Source organism: Labrus bergylta, chromosome 2 (genome assembly GCF_963930695.1).
Source record: "Labrus bergylta chromosome 2, fLabBer1.1, whole genome shotgun sequence".
In the NCBI taxonomy this organism is placed as follows: Eukaryota; Metazoa; Chordata; class Actinopteri; order Labriformes; family Labridae; genus Labrus; species Labrus bergylta.
The window spans coordinates 19,996,323-20,010,041 of NC_089196.1; the positions used below are offsets into that span (position 1 = coordinate 19,996,323).

At 38.2% G+C, this 13,719-nt stretch overlaps 1 protein-coding gene across 2 annotated transcripts; it reads left to right on the forward strand.

The window, feature by feature from the left end:
• Positions 1-858: 858 nt before the first annotated feature.
• si:ch73-29c22.1 (kelch-like protein 20) lies at positions 859-12,967 on the forward strand. 2 transcript variants are annotated; one of them, XM_065948335.1, is made up of 8 exons: positions 859-1,076; positions 3,962-4,116; positions 5,484-5,667; positions 7,544-7,687; positions 8,182-8,315; positions 10,015-10,226; positions 10,910-11,016; positions 11,837-12,967. In XM_065948335.1, the coding sequence occupies exons 2-8, from the start codon at positions 3,993-3,995 to the stop codon at positions 11,892-11,894; spliced, it is 963 nt and encodes a 320-aa protein (XP_065804407.1). In that variant the 5' UTR covers positions 859-1,076; positions 3,962-3,992; the 3' UTR covers positions 11,895-12,967. The 2 variants fall into 2 exon arrangements, with proteins under 2 accessions (XP_065804407.1, XP_065804404.1); XM_065948332.1 differs by lacking the exon at positions 859-1,076 and adding an exon at positions 3,372-3,591.
• The last annotated feature ends 752 nt before the right edge of the window (positions 12,968-13,719 follow it).

The window sequence follows — 13,719 nt, forward strand, 5'->3', positions numbered from 1 at the left end:
GCATTCTCTTTCTTTTAAGGTCATTTTATATGTGAAGAAATTAATCAAATGGTGATGACAGTTTTACATTTACAGCCATTTAAATTTAAAAGTGTCTACACTTGTGGTTTCATCGTAAATGTAGAGATTTAGAGGCTTAATTTGGAAATGAGCATTGGTAACTCTCTATGGCTTATTTTAAGAAAAAAATCTGATCCAAATAGTGTTCTTGTTCTCAATTCAAACCAAAATCAAATGATTAAAAAGTAAAGTTCAAGAGGTGTTTGCAGTAAGCAAACTTTTCTTCAGATTTAGAGTATGAAGTAAGGAACTTTGAAATGCTGCGTGCATGCATTCAAGCCAGCTGAGAAATAGTTCCAATGCCAAAGCAACATAACTGCTTTAAAATGACGTAAACTTCAACTCTTACATTTTCTATTTTAAATGTACAAGGTAAAAGAATGACTGGTGCATATCCACGACAGGAATCTCTCCCAAGGTCAAGGGACTTTCAGTACAAACACTGACTTTAAGATGTAGACAGGTCATTGAAGAGTTATAAAGATCATCCTGCTCATTCTGACCACTGAGGAATGCGTATTGGGAATGTTCTTTTTAATTGTCCCATGTTTATTCATCACTTTTTCTTTTTATATTTTCACTTTTTCTTTTTATGTTGATGCAGGTCAAGGAAGAAATGCAGACACCTCACATGAAGGACCGGTTAACAGTCCAGAAAGGTGCCTGTCAGCAGCTTTTTTTTTATCCTCACAGACCTCATTAAAGTCTTGACCTCGCAAAAATGTAGGATTTTACAACCGAATGGCTTAAGAGGCCCCAGATGGGTTAGGGTAGGCCAGCTGGTCACAAAGTGGCCAAATGAGAGCTGCCTGCCATTCTGAGCAGGTATACTGAAGACGTTTCAGAGGTGGAAACTTTAATTAATTGAGCAGAGCCTTTGGGAAGTCTCAGCTACTCATATCTGGATTATTAGAGGGACCTGTTGTCTGTTTTTATACCTCAGGACCTGAGACTCATCTCTTGTTGGATTAACACTAAAGGCCACATCGACAGAGTCTCAGCAGCTGCTTCACCTGGTGTGTCCATCTATCCGTCTATCTCTCTATTTCTATTCATGTGCATGTCTGTCAAATAGAGTTCAGAACTATCTATTATTGATCTTATAGTGTAATGCTCAAGATGACAGATAAAGGAGAAACATTTGGAGGAAACCAAGTCAAAATTAATGGGATAAATTAAGTTGTCTAAGTCTGAGTCGAAAAAAATTTACAATCTTGAGTAAAAGAGAAATTGAAGTCATAAACCCTCAAAATATTAGTTGTGTTTTTAGCTTTAGTTTGAAGTTTTCACCCCTAATAACGGTCTTTAACTAATTCCCCCCCTCATTATTAGTAAAAAAAAAAAGTTGAAACAGGAAATGAAGTCAATGTAAGTCTAAGTCTGTATTGTGAGCTCAAACCATAATTGAAGGTAACATATTGTTTTTTTCCTCAACTGTCACCATCGTAGATAATTGACAGTACCACAGATTGAACTTCATGAGTTTAAAAAATATATATTTCGAAACATCTCAGTCTTGATTGTGATTAACAAAACAGCTTTTACCGCTCATCAGGGTCTAAAATTAGTTAAGTTTATTTAATTAATCTCTTCCTGCACTGTTTGAATGGCTTTTAGTGGCCTACTGGAATCTACATTGTACACTTTAGAGTTGTCAAAATGAAATCACTATATGTTTTTTTTGTTTGGTTTTGTTTTAGAAATGTTGGACACTTCAAAACCCATGTGACTCACAACTTACAAATTGTAAAAAAAAAAACGATCTTTGTTCTTATAAGAACAACCAATCGGATGACCAGTTGTTTTTTTTCTTACCTGCCACAGCCCACATCCAGCCTGCTTTTGGGAGCTTTCCATGCCAGTTGTAGAAGAAGAATTCAGATCATTTACATCGTAGCAATAACACACTTGCAGCATGCATGCCTTGATGCATTATACTTTCATAATTCTTCTGATTTCCGTTTGTCAAAGTTTCATCTGAAATGTAACTCTACTTTAACATAGCTGTACAGACGTGAAATTAAAGTTGTTTTAATAAAAGCGTAACACTGACATGATCAAGGTAAGTACATGTAACTTGCACTTATTCCCCATCATTTGCTTTGTTAAAGTCATGAGGTTTTTTTTTTGAATTTGTACTCTTCTCTTATCAATAAAAGCTAGAGTCTTAAAAGAAATCTGTGTATCTGAATCCTCTGCATAATTCTAATGGAGTCCAGCAGAAATGATTAGTCATCACTGTGGAAGCTGTGGAAGCCATGTACTGACAACAGCACAGCAGTGACTACACTCAATTTGCATTTGACCCTTCTTCTCTGACCTACATGAGATGAATCATTACACCATCTGAGGTGTTTCCGCAGGACTCAGATATAAATAAAGACATTCTGGAGCTTAGGTAGTCATGGAAACTTCACTGATTGACCGAGTGATGGACTGGGTGCAAGATTGATTTGTAGGAGGGAGCTGACAGGGTGAGGTCACATATCTCGACCCCTGTGGTGAAAATGTGGAATGGTGAAGACAAATCTGCATCCACAGTAAAAAAAAAAAAAAAAAGAGGGGAATTCCATACTAGGGCTGGGGAATTATGCTGGAATCCATGTATTTTGTGTAGAAAGATTTTATGGATTCACAGACACCATTATTGATTTCATATCATGTCATTTATTAAATTAATTTTGGAAAAAGTAAAGCTTTATGACTTTAAAGATCAGTGGTTTACTTTCAGTTGCTGAAGGGGCTGCATGACTTTGTGTTCAGCTGTTTGGTGAAGGGACAGAAGTGTATTCAGCTGGTTTGGTCTATGTTCTAAAAGCTCGGTTTGTGAGGTGCATGCAGCTTTTCTGGCAATATTTGTCAGTTTGATAGCTTGAAAACAAAGGATTATTAAAGTGAGAGGAACAAGCTTGTAACTTTACCTGACTGGACTAAATGTTTCCATTGAAGAATTAAATTGAGGTTGAAAAAATTCTACATAAATAGTTTATATTATAACACAGTTTTCACAGTATCACTAAGTATCAAATTCAAACTCAATATCACAAATCAGGCCCATGAAATCTACTGACAATCCAAGCAACATGGCTGCCTGTCCTTGGTCTAAACTTACACCAATGACACACTAACTTAAAGGACACTGTAGGAGTCTGATCTGAGCCTAAAATTAAAACCATGCCAACAATTCCTAAAGCTTGACAGTTGTCAAAAGGAAGCCAGCCGGACTTGGGTGTGTGAGAGGATTCTTGGGTGTCAGGCTGCAGGGATGGTGGTGGGATGAATCACTGTGGGGGGTTGGTGATGTTGCTAAGGAGGGGAGGAGGTTTTTACTCCTCGAGGCGGTCAAGTACAAGGTCCTCCAGAGAAGAAAGCTGTGACAAGTATCAGTTTGAGGACAGACTGCAGGGAACAGAGCGGCGTGTAGGCCCGAGATCAGAGTGATACCAAGGTGCTGCTTTGAGGCAGGAACACAAATCTCAACTTGCAGACCCAGAAACAGAGATAAAACATGGGGATTTATAACGAACAAGGGTAAGATTATTCATTATGATTTAGAGCCTATGTGCTGGTACATAGGTTGCAGAGGGTATTTTTGTATTATTTGTAGGGATTTATCATCATTTGTAATTGTGCTCATATAATTAACACCTGGGCAGAAACAGTGTGAAGTGATAAAATGACAGTGAATCCCTCGTTTATACAGTGATCAATGAAATCAAATGTGTAAATCCTAGCTCATATTTACTGTGAATCAAAAATAGATGTGATATTAACTATAATTTGTTATAAAACAAACCTTAAAATGTGTTAAAAATCGTTTATAATGAACATGAAAACTGTTCCTTTTTTTCCTTCCTGCCCCATGATCACTGCTTAAGTTCACATGTACTGTATGTTCCAGGGCGTTCCTGCAGGAACCTGAGCCCCGCGACATGCAGATCAAGGAAAACAAAGGAAGGTCTACCCTTCATCGCCGCATGGTATCCCCCCTCTCCGCCCGCAGACAGCTCAGCAGACTTCCCCCAAAAGAGGTCTTCAATGACTTGATGTTTATGGGTCAGTTGGTTGCATCTGTGAACATCTGTATAGTAGAGTTCTTTTATTTTCAAAGTGTGCTGGAAATTTACCACAAAGTACAGTTTAAGTTCTTTTTTTTTTTCTTCAGAAGGGAGGTTTGAAGACGTCAAATAGCTTCAGCAACACTTGTACTATGAAGATCAACTTTATTAACAAATTAGAACGACGCGTTTCGGTTTGTGGCCTTCATCAGAGCCATCAGAAAACATGTTGCAAACATCCTTTAAATACGGTAGGTACGGTATCTTACCTATCCAATTTAAAAAATGTTCGCAACGTGTTTTGATGACCCTAATAAAGGCCAATACATTTTTTTGTTTCGTTAATAAAGTTGATCTTCATACCGCAAGTGTTGCTGGAGCTTTTTTGAACTCTTCGTGCACCTTGGTAGTAGAAAAGTCCACTCTGCTTCTTCAAAAGGGAGGGTGACATTAAAACAAAAACACTTCAATTTAATCTGCTAAATCTCAAGTGGAATCTGTTGAGTACCACTTCAAACAGCTTTTATTTAAAGTTTGTTGATTTTACACAAATCTTGGCTGAAAATGCCTTTTTAATCACTCTATTGATAACTCATGATCTTAACAAAGGATCCAATCAATTCCGTAGTTCCAGTAATTCGGGATAGGTTGGCAGTGAGGCAGCAAGCACCTACCAGAACCCTTAAACTGAGGCAGAGAAAGTGAAATACACTTTTTTTTTTTCAAATCTTTTTTTTCACTGACTAAACCTGCAGTCTTAAAGATTCAAGATTTTATTGTCCATCCCATAGTGACAGAAAATTACCTTTGGTTAGAGACTCAAGTAACATAAAAACATTCACACCCATTAGATAGATAAAAGCCTTTTCCCTAATAGACCATTGTCTGCTGACTCTTCTGGTCTGTGTATGGACACCATACTGTCTGGAGACCACTGTGGTCACCTTTTACAGTAATTGCTCCAGTCTGTACCAGATAACAGAATGTGCTAAAGAGGAGCTTCTGTTAATATTTAATGGGCGGTTACAGCTATAGCTAACCGATAATTCTCCCACACAACTTTAGTCTCCTAAAGTCTCAGTGCAGAGACTCACTTTAGTCCTAATGGTTAAAGTAGACCTTCATCTAGATCCTGCAGAACACCTCTCTGACCTAATGGATATGGATCCCTCAAATCTGTTGTCTGCTTCTCCTGCATTGGAGAAATACAAAAGTGAGATACGATAAAGATTAGCTCAAAAGCAAATTTAATGATGAGGTTTCCTTCTATGGCAGCATCGTGCAGAAAGGCGTGCTGACGGAAGATGTTTTGACTGAGAACTGAAACAAAGTTATGAGTGTTGTGTTTGTTTATGTACTATGTAGTCGGGGGATGGACTCATGACGACCCGTCCTGTCTGGTCGAACAGTTCTGTCCTGAGTACAACGAGTGGAGATCAGCAGCACGCATGGTCAACAGTCGTGGCAACGTGGCTGTGGGCACACTGGACGGCAAAATCTACGCAGTGGGAGGGGAAGATAAAATCAGATGTTACAGTAGTGTGGAAAGGTGAGACGATTATTTACAGCTCAACATTTCACATTTTGGTATACATACTAATTTCATCCCAACATATATTATCCTTTAGGAATCTTCATTTAGGAACCTCACATCATCATTTGCACATGTTTTGTTTATTTGTCACATGCTCCTTTGAATTCGATGTTCATATTACATTCAAACATCAACCTTCTGACTTCATGACAGGCTCTAATTGAAATGGCTTATTTAGGTTTATGTCAGTTTCCCCAGAGCACTATGATTCAAACTGACATGAGCACAAAGTGACAAAGTGAAAGCAAACATGTTGAAGCTGGATAACAGTTTGACATACCAGTCATCTCTTACAATGTAAGAAATGCCTGGCTCTGACAGTCAGAGTGTGTCCCAATTTCCGTCTTTGTCGTCTACTGTAGGTTGAACTGCCAAGGATGAAGTCATACGTAATGTAGCTGTGGTGACATAAGACCATACAGAGAAATAGATGACCTAATGTTTCAATTCAGACCAGAGAATAACTTACATTAAAGGATGACTGTCCTACTGTTTATATAGCTTAATAGACCAGGAAGTGGTCTTATTGAGATTCAGAAATTCCTGCCAAGAAAATGCATGACGCACAGGAGACAAAAAGCTTGATCACTGGATACTTTTCTTTAGTTTTCTCATTGTTTTTGTGGGTGCTACCAAACCCTAATTCCCAGAAACAATCTGAACCCCAAATATCACACCTGTAATGAATCCCAACCTTTACATTTCAAAAGTGATCACATTAAAATCCATCAAGAGCAGCTGAACGCTACTGAATGAAACTAAGTGAACAAATTGTGACACAACCACTCATGGGATATCTCCCTTCATAAGAGGAGTGGGCTGCTGATGTGATTTTGTTCTATTAAGGCCATCACTGCCAAAGCTGCTGTATGGCTGTATGATATAAAAAAGACTATTGTACCCAACCTGAGATATGTTGTTTAAAAAAGTTGTCAAAAACTAGAAACTTGTGTAATTTATCACTAGATTTGTTATTGAAATTAAGGTCCATCTAAATGTATTTATTGTTGTAATTCATGTAACCAAACTGCAGAGGGCAGCATTGGGGCAGAAATAAGATGTAGGGAGTTTTGCATAACTTTAGAAGTAGGTCTGTTGACATCAAATCCAGCAACAACAACAAAAAAACATAGTAATATGAGCAGACTATTCAAAATCCTCACTTTACTTCCCATGTTGCCAGGGTTGCTATTCCTAATAGGCAGAGAGAAAAAAAAACAAAAAAAACCTTTATCACACAAACATATACATATACATATACTCTGTAGGCACATTTTCTCCCACTTCCTCTCCTCCTACTCTATCAGACGTCTCCAAGGAGCTGGCTCTGCTTCCATTCCCACAGAGATCCCATAACTGGTCTCAAGCCCATAATAATCATCGCTGGGCCTGGAGAGACCTGTTACTGACTGATCTGCTGCTAATGGCCTGGACTGGCTAGCACTCATTTTTTGGTTGCTTCATCGTCCCTGAGGAGTGTTTACAGTGCTGTTTTGACATTACTGACGTCCCAATCGGGCAAGATTGCCAATTAGATAGAAGTTTCTTTTTGGAAGAGGAGTGGGTTTGATTCTAGTTTTGAAAGCAGATAAAACAGTTTTAATAGCCTTCCAATGGTGGAGCAACACTTTGGCAGATGTTTGCACGGATGCCCACTCAACTCAAACACTTCCTCAACCGCAAGTGTACCAAACACTAACACACAACAAATCAAAGTTTCTATCAAAGCTTTTGCCTGTTTTGGCTCCAAATAATGTAAGCTCTTAAAAGCAGAATCTGGTTGTACTGTCTCACTTTGACATTCTCTGTTTCTCTTCCTTCATCCTGGCAGGTACAATCCAGACACAGACAGCTGGAGTACAGATGTAGCACCCTTAAGCAGCCCACGTAGGGGCGTGTGTCTGGTAGAGATGGACAGATACCTTTACGCTATTGGAGGACATGACGGAATTACTGCCATAAATACTGTGGAGAGGTAGGACGGAACACAAGATCAATATCTTTTAAAATAAGCAGTAAATCGTACTAATAAACACTGTAAACTATGGGACTGTCTAAACATAACGTGGTACTGCTGTTTATTATTCCTCCATCAATCCCTGCCATTAAAAGGATTCTCTTTGTTTTGTTTTGTTGAGAAATAAAAGCACATTTAAACATTTTTTGAATTCCCACAACCACCCAGGAGAAGTGAGTTTCCATTTGAAGAAACAAACACAAACCTTTTATATTTTAAACGGAACATTTAAAAGTCATAAGTGGAATTAAATGAGCAGGCTGTTTGTCTTACATATATCAAGAATCAAAGTAATGCCGTAATGATCTTTATTACCTGACATCTTTCATAATCTAAAGTGGCTGATTCAGAGAAAGGAACAAAATAAATGATCATTTAAGACTTAAAAACCAGAAATGATTGACAGGCCATTTGTTGAATCACACTTTCTCGCCTTTGTTTCTTTGTTCCAGGTATGATCCAAAAATGAACACATGGAGCAAGCAGGCACCGATGCTTACCAGACGCAGCAGAGCTGTGGCGGCCGTGCTGGAGGGTCACCTGTATGTGATTGGAGGGAACGATGGAGATATGGCTCTGAACTCAGGTGAGACTGCCTTTGACAATAAACAATCAACAGTACTTGATGGACTCTATTGACTTCTACTCAAACAAAATAAACATGAGCTTAGTTTGACAAAGCGTTACAGCACTAAGTAACTCCGAGAACTACTTTTTCTAATATTCTGACACGTTGGGACACAAATTATTATAATCAACAATTTTGGAAGGTAAAAGTGTTGACGAAAGAATATGAGCAACACTGGGATGGAAAGGCTGATAGATGAGCTCAACTAAAATGAGACCCACTTCTCCTGCAGTTAAATTGTACAATGGGAGAGGCGGGAGGAAGCAAAGGGGATTTATAGAAGGGAACACACAATAAGAATTTATCAAGGAAGGGCTCTGAACTTCAACACGTTAATGATCTGGAGTTTGGAGGTCCTCTCAGTCCAAAATGCTGCATTGATACTTCTATAACCAAAAAGACAGTGAGATATCAAGGCACATTTATTCCTTTAACATTATATCTAAATCTGTCAATCTGTCATTTGAATACATTGGTTGCAGATTCTGCAGAATGTGAGAATGTGGTAAAAATGCAAGTTTACAGAGCGTATATGAGTTCTTTATTTATATATTTTTTGGCTGACCAGCAGCCAGAAGTTACTTCATCCATAAAAAAGACAAACACATTAAGTTCTCACATTTGATTGTCACACTGAGCTGACAAATGACTTGACGTTGAATGAATCTCCATAGTTGATGGTGATAGTTTTGGATTCTAACTTTTCTTATTTGAATTATATTGGAAACAATCTAAATGCAATGAACTACTCTTATATTAAGAGTCTATCGCTGGTTGTTGCGCTTCATATGTAAATGTGTCCGGCTAAAGCTGGCACAATTTCTACAAAGAATCAAACTTTAAAAAGAATATTAAATGAAAGAAGTTGCAAAGAAGCCTGCAAATGAAACTAATCTTTTATTTATGTAGGAATGCAACTGTATACTGTATATACTTATAGTTAACTGTTAGTTTGTTCTCTGACCCATCTGGTGGATTTGCTTGTTCCCACCACTTAAAAAAACTCACTTTTCTTTGACAGCTCTTTGACGTGTGGCAGGACTTAAGTCACACATAAAGAACAGTCTGACCTTATCCTCTCTGCGAGCTCAAACACACACCATACACCCTCACACCCACACACACACATACACCCACACACACACACACACACACACACACAGACACACACACACACCCACACACACACACACACACACAAACACACACACACACCCACACACACACACACACACACACACACACACACACACACACCCACACACCCACACACACACCCACACACACACACACACACAGATTCCTAAGCCCCTGACCTTGCCAAAGATAAACAGGGGTTATGTTGTGCTGTCACTGACTATTTCCGTCTGTGAGAAGAGTACGTCCGTTAAATTCCCACAAACTTTTTTTGGTTCCCATCAGCTTTACGGTCATCACTTCCATAGAATTGATTAAAATAAGTTGTTTTTAATAAAGTAAAAATAAACCAGCAGTGAAAGATAATCAAAAATGCATTGAAAGTATAATATTTTCTTGCTTTCTATAATTGTAAAAGATCAATGTAAGCTGGACATAGTGTTACTCATATAGATTATTCAGCTGTGTATTATTGTATAAGGCCTCCTCTGACTTCTGCTATCCACTAAATGTCCCCCAGTGGAGAGGTACAACCCTGTAGATGGTACCTGGTCGATATGCGCCCACATGCTGAGTCCCAGGGAGAACACAGGCTGCGTTGTATACCTCGGACACATCTACGTGGCTGGGGGCAAAGACGAGCTCAACTTGCAGCTCTGCGCTGTCGAGAGGTTTAACCCGGACACCATGAGGTGGACTCCTGTCAAACGCATGAGGAGCAAGAGGGACGACGTGAGTAATGCATCACTGTGACACTTCAGATGTCAGGCCTCCCCTCTGATTTAAGATCCAGGTTATTTTTACATCTGGATGATAAGAAGAGAAAAGATTGAGAGAGAGAAATGCAGCCCAGGATAGGACATAAAATCCCTTTAGAGATTATTTAAAATATGTATTGTATGATATTTGAATCCCAAAGACTCTTAATTTTCCGGTTTTCTGAAGATGTATTTACAGTATGGGTAAAGTACATCCAGTGCTTGGTCAGAAATTTCACTCAAAAACCACAAAATGTTGTGCAAGAGGAAAAAAGTCAGAGGATCACTGAAGTCATTATCTGGGCATCATGAGTCACAAATTGTATTCCCAATCTACAGAGGGGGTTTTTGCAGGTTGAATACTTTGACCTGCTGTTGGCAGTAGATGAAAATCATCTGATGGCCCCCATAAACATGGGTACAAAATTACATAGCAACCCGTAAAGTACTTTTGAATTTGACCACCTGATCAACATTCCTATCAAGGGATTCCTGCTGCTGGCAAGACTAAAACGTGTACTTTTGATAAGATATATGTGTATTACAAAGTAAAGCTAAAACTCACTGGACTCCCTCCTTTATATACTTATATATACAAATCTATTAAATTTATTCAAATGTATACTCTCTAAAATGATCTTGTCTTTGTGTCTTTAGGTGTCCCTTGTAGTCTTCAATGGATCCTTGCTGGCTGTGGGAGGCTGTGATGGTATCACAAATCTTAAAACAATCGAAGGTTACTGTCATGAAACCAACACATGGAGGTAAGAGGACATCCTTAATGCTTTTTAGTGCTCAATGATGTTGTGATTTTTAACTCAGCCTTTTAATGGACCATGACTTGAAATACAAGGGTAGAAATATAATGATTATAGTGAGCATTGGTGATAACCAAATTTGTGTACATGGAAAAACTTTATTGTGCAGACATAAACAAGACTTTAAAACAGTTCTACAAAATAAATGTAAATTACAAAATAAGTGTATATGGAAGGTATCTATACTTCCTGTCCATATTTCAGCACAGAGTTAGGGTCTACAACTTGTGTTCAACAACAAAGAAAGGGTTAACTCAGCAAGAGCAATTTGAGATAAAAAAAAATAATTATATGAACAATTTATTCAAAGGAGGAAAATGTGCAACTTATAATTACATTTATGATAGATTAGACTGGCTGCCGTGTGGTCTGGATGCTGTCAAAGGTAAATATGTTGACTCTGACTTTGATCAAAGTCTTTTAAATTAATTTTTTAAACAAGTGATGATGACTTAGAAAACTGGAGGAGTAATATCCCTGTTAGAAAGCATATTACTCCTATTCATTAACATTTTAATGTGAAATTACACTGCAGATTACAGAATGTCTTGCCATTTTGAAACAGTTATGGAATGAATTTCAAGCTAAGGACAAAAATACTGTACATCAAAAGTCTGCAGCTCACATCCAGACAAACACATAGAGTCACTTTGTGATTCATGCACCAAGTAAGGCTCCTATATATTATATAGGCCTTCAGGCTGCTAACTGAATCAGAGTGCTTCACTGTCTGAGTCGGACTGTTCTCCTCTCTATCTGTTTTTAGACACTTTGGAAGCATGAAGAGCAAGCATCCGGGCGGGAGAGTGGCTGTGTTGTGCTGAGCTGAGACTCGACAAAGCAAGCATTACATGAACAGGACAGAGGTGTTGGAGAGAAATAGCCTAATGGATGTACACCAGGCTCCAGGACACATTGTAATACAGTTCAATTGAGGCAGAGTAATGACTGAATAATTGAGGAGTTCACTCCAAAATGAGACATCGCTGCATTAGTTAAAGTTGGCAGCTGCTGTTGCAAAGTAATCGAGCATTAAATTTAAGCACATTATAGGCTACCGGGTTACCATTAAAGTTAGGGGTCTTTTTATGTCTCTGGCTTAGAAAACAGAGCTTTTTTTTATGGAGATGAGTCAGCAGATAATGAATATCTGGTTGCATTTTCCTTTCCATCACAGATTATACTTTCCCATTCTGACAAGAATCAGATATGGTATGGTGGTATATGGTATTTCTTAACAAAAACAAACCACATGAACAAACCATCCTGATAAAGACCCCTTGGAATTGTTTTTGTTTGTTGGTATTTTCATAAATCTGTGATAAGGTAATATTGCGATAAAATATTCAAGCTTGAACCCTAATATTTGATAAGAACATTACCCATGATTAATGTGGAATATGTGTTTTGCAAAATAGTACATGAGAACATCTTGTAATTATGGTGATTTATGTACCTATTAATTATTATTGCAAGAGTCACAGGTGGGAGCCAAAAAGACGGAGGAAAATATGGAAGAGTGCAGGTGATTGAGTGAAGGATGTGCCGAAATAGTAAGGGATACATGTTTTATCTCTGTCTGTATTTTAAAAGGAAGGTGGTAACCTTGATGTGATGGCAAAAGATGCTTTGAAGGGGAGATATTCAGATGGCTGTTGGAGAAGTGGAGAAGTATACTGAACGTATCGAGAAAGGACTGAGCCTGTGCAAAATGATTCATCTTTATTTTGTTTTTCATATTACAATGTTCTTGATCATCCTATCACAATATTTCTTTGTACAAAAAAAATAATACTGATTCTGTTATCATCTTGTGCATGACCCATAAGCTCTGACTGTAAGCATATGTCATCATTTAGCTTGAGCACAGAGCACTTATAATAAAAACTTAAAATAATCACATCAGACGGATCAATCAAGTTGTACAGAAGAAATCTGTGGGAATCAAGATCCTGGGCGAGATAAGCGAGCGAGCGAGTGAGTGAGTGAGTTCTGACTGCTGGCATGGGAAAGCACAAGTGACTGTGTGGGCTTTTAAATGATGACGCTCAGAGCTCTTTTTTTTTCCCCTGGAGAATAATGGGCTGAAATGTGGAGAGGCTGAACGCTGAGGACTGCACACAGAGCAACACGTCTTTCCCGGAGACACACACAAGCCAGCGGTGTCTCCCAGCCGTCCCTCTGTGCACACAGAATGAATATTTTTTTCAATTTGAGGGGAAGCGTTGTGAGGCAAATAGCAGAGGAAAGAGCTGTTCCAGGTATGTTTGAACAGGACGAATTACAAAGAGATTGTGAATTCCTAGAAGTTACCAAGACTTTGCATGCACTGTGTTTACTGTATCACTGACATTGGACGAAAATGATCACCAAAAAAATAATAAATATTTATTTGATGTGGTTTAAATGAATGCAGTTTTTATAGGTAAATATCTCTACAGCACATTTAAAGCCTTGATTTGACAGAACTGTTTAAACTAACTGATTTAAAACTGCCATCACTTCAATATTTTTTTATTCAGCAGTATAAAGGTTGCAGCTTTCACTTTTCTTTTTTTTATAACTACCGTACTTGAATCTGACTGACGAGGACAGGAAGGAGGAATACTGGCATTTAACATCGTTATATTTCTTGTAAAACACAAAGAA

Excerpts from the sequence above, each read along its gene's own strand:
- si:ch73-29c22.1 (XM_065948332.1), top strand. The coding sequence starts at position 3,569 with ATGGGGATTTATAACGAACAAGG. Across the intron at positions 4,117-5,483 it reads CAATGACTTGATGTTTATGG|TCGGGGGATGGACTCATGAC; the intron begins GTCAGTTGGTTG and ends TGTACTATGTAG. Across the intron at positions 11,017-11,836 it reads CATGAAACCAACACATGGAG|ACACTTTGGAAGCATGAAGA; the intron begins GTAAGAGGACAT and ends ATCTGTTTTTAG.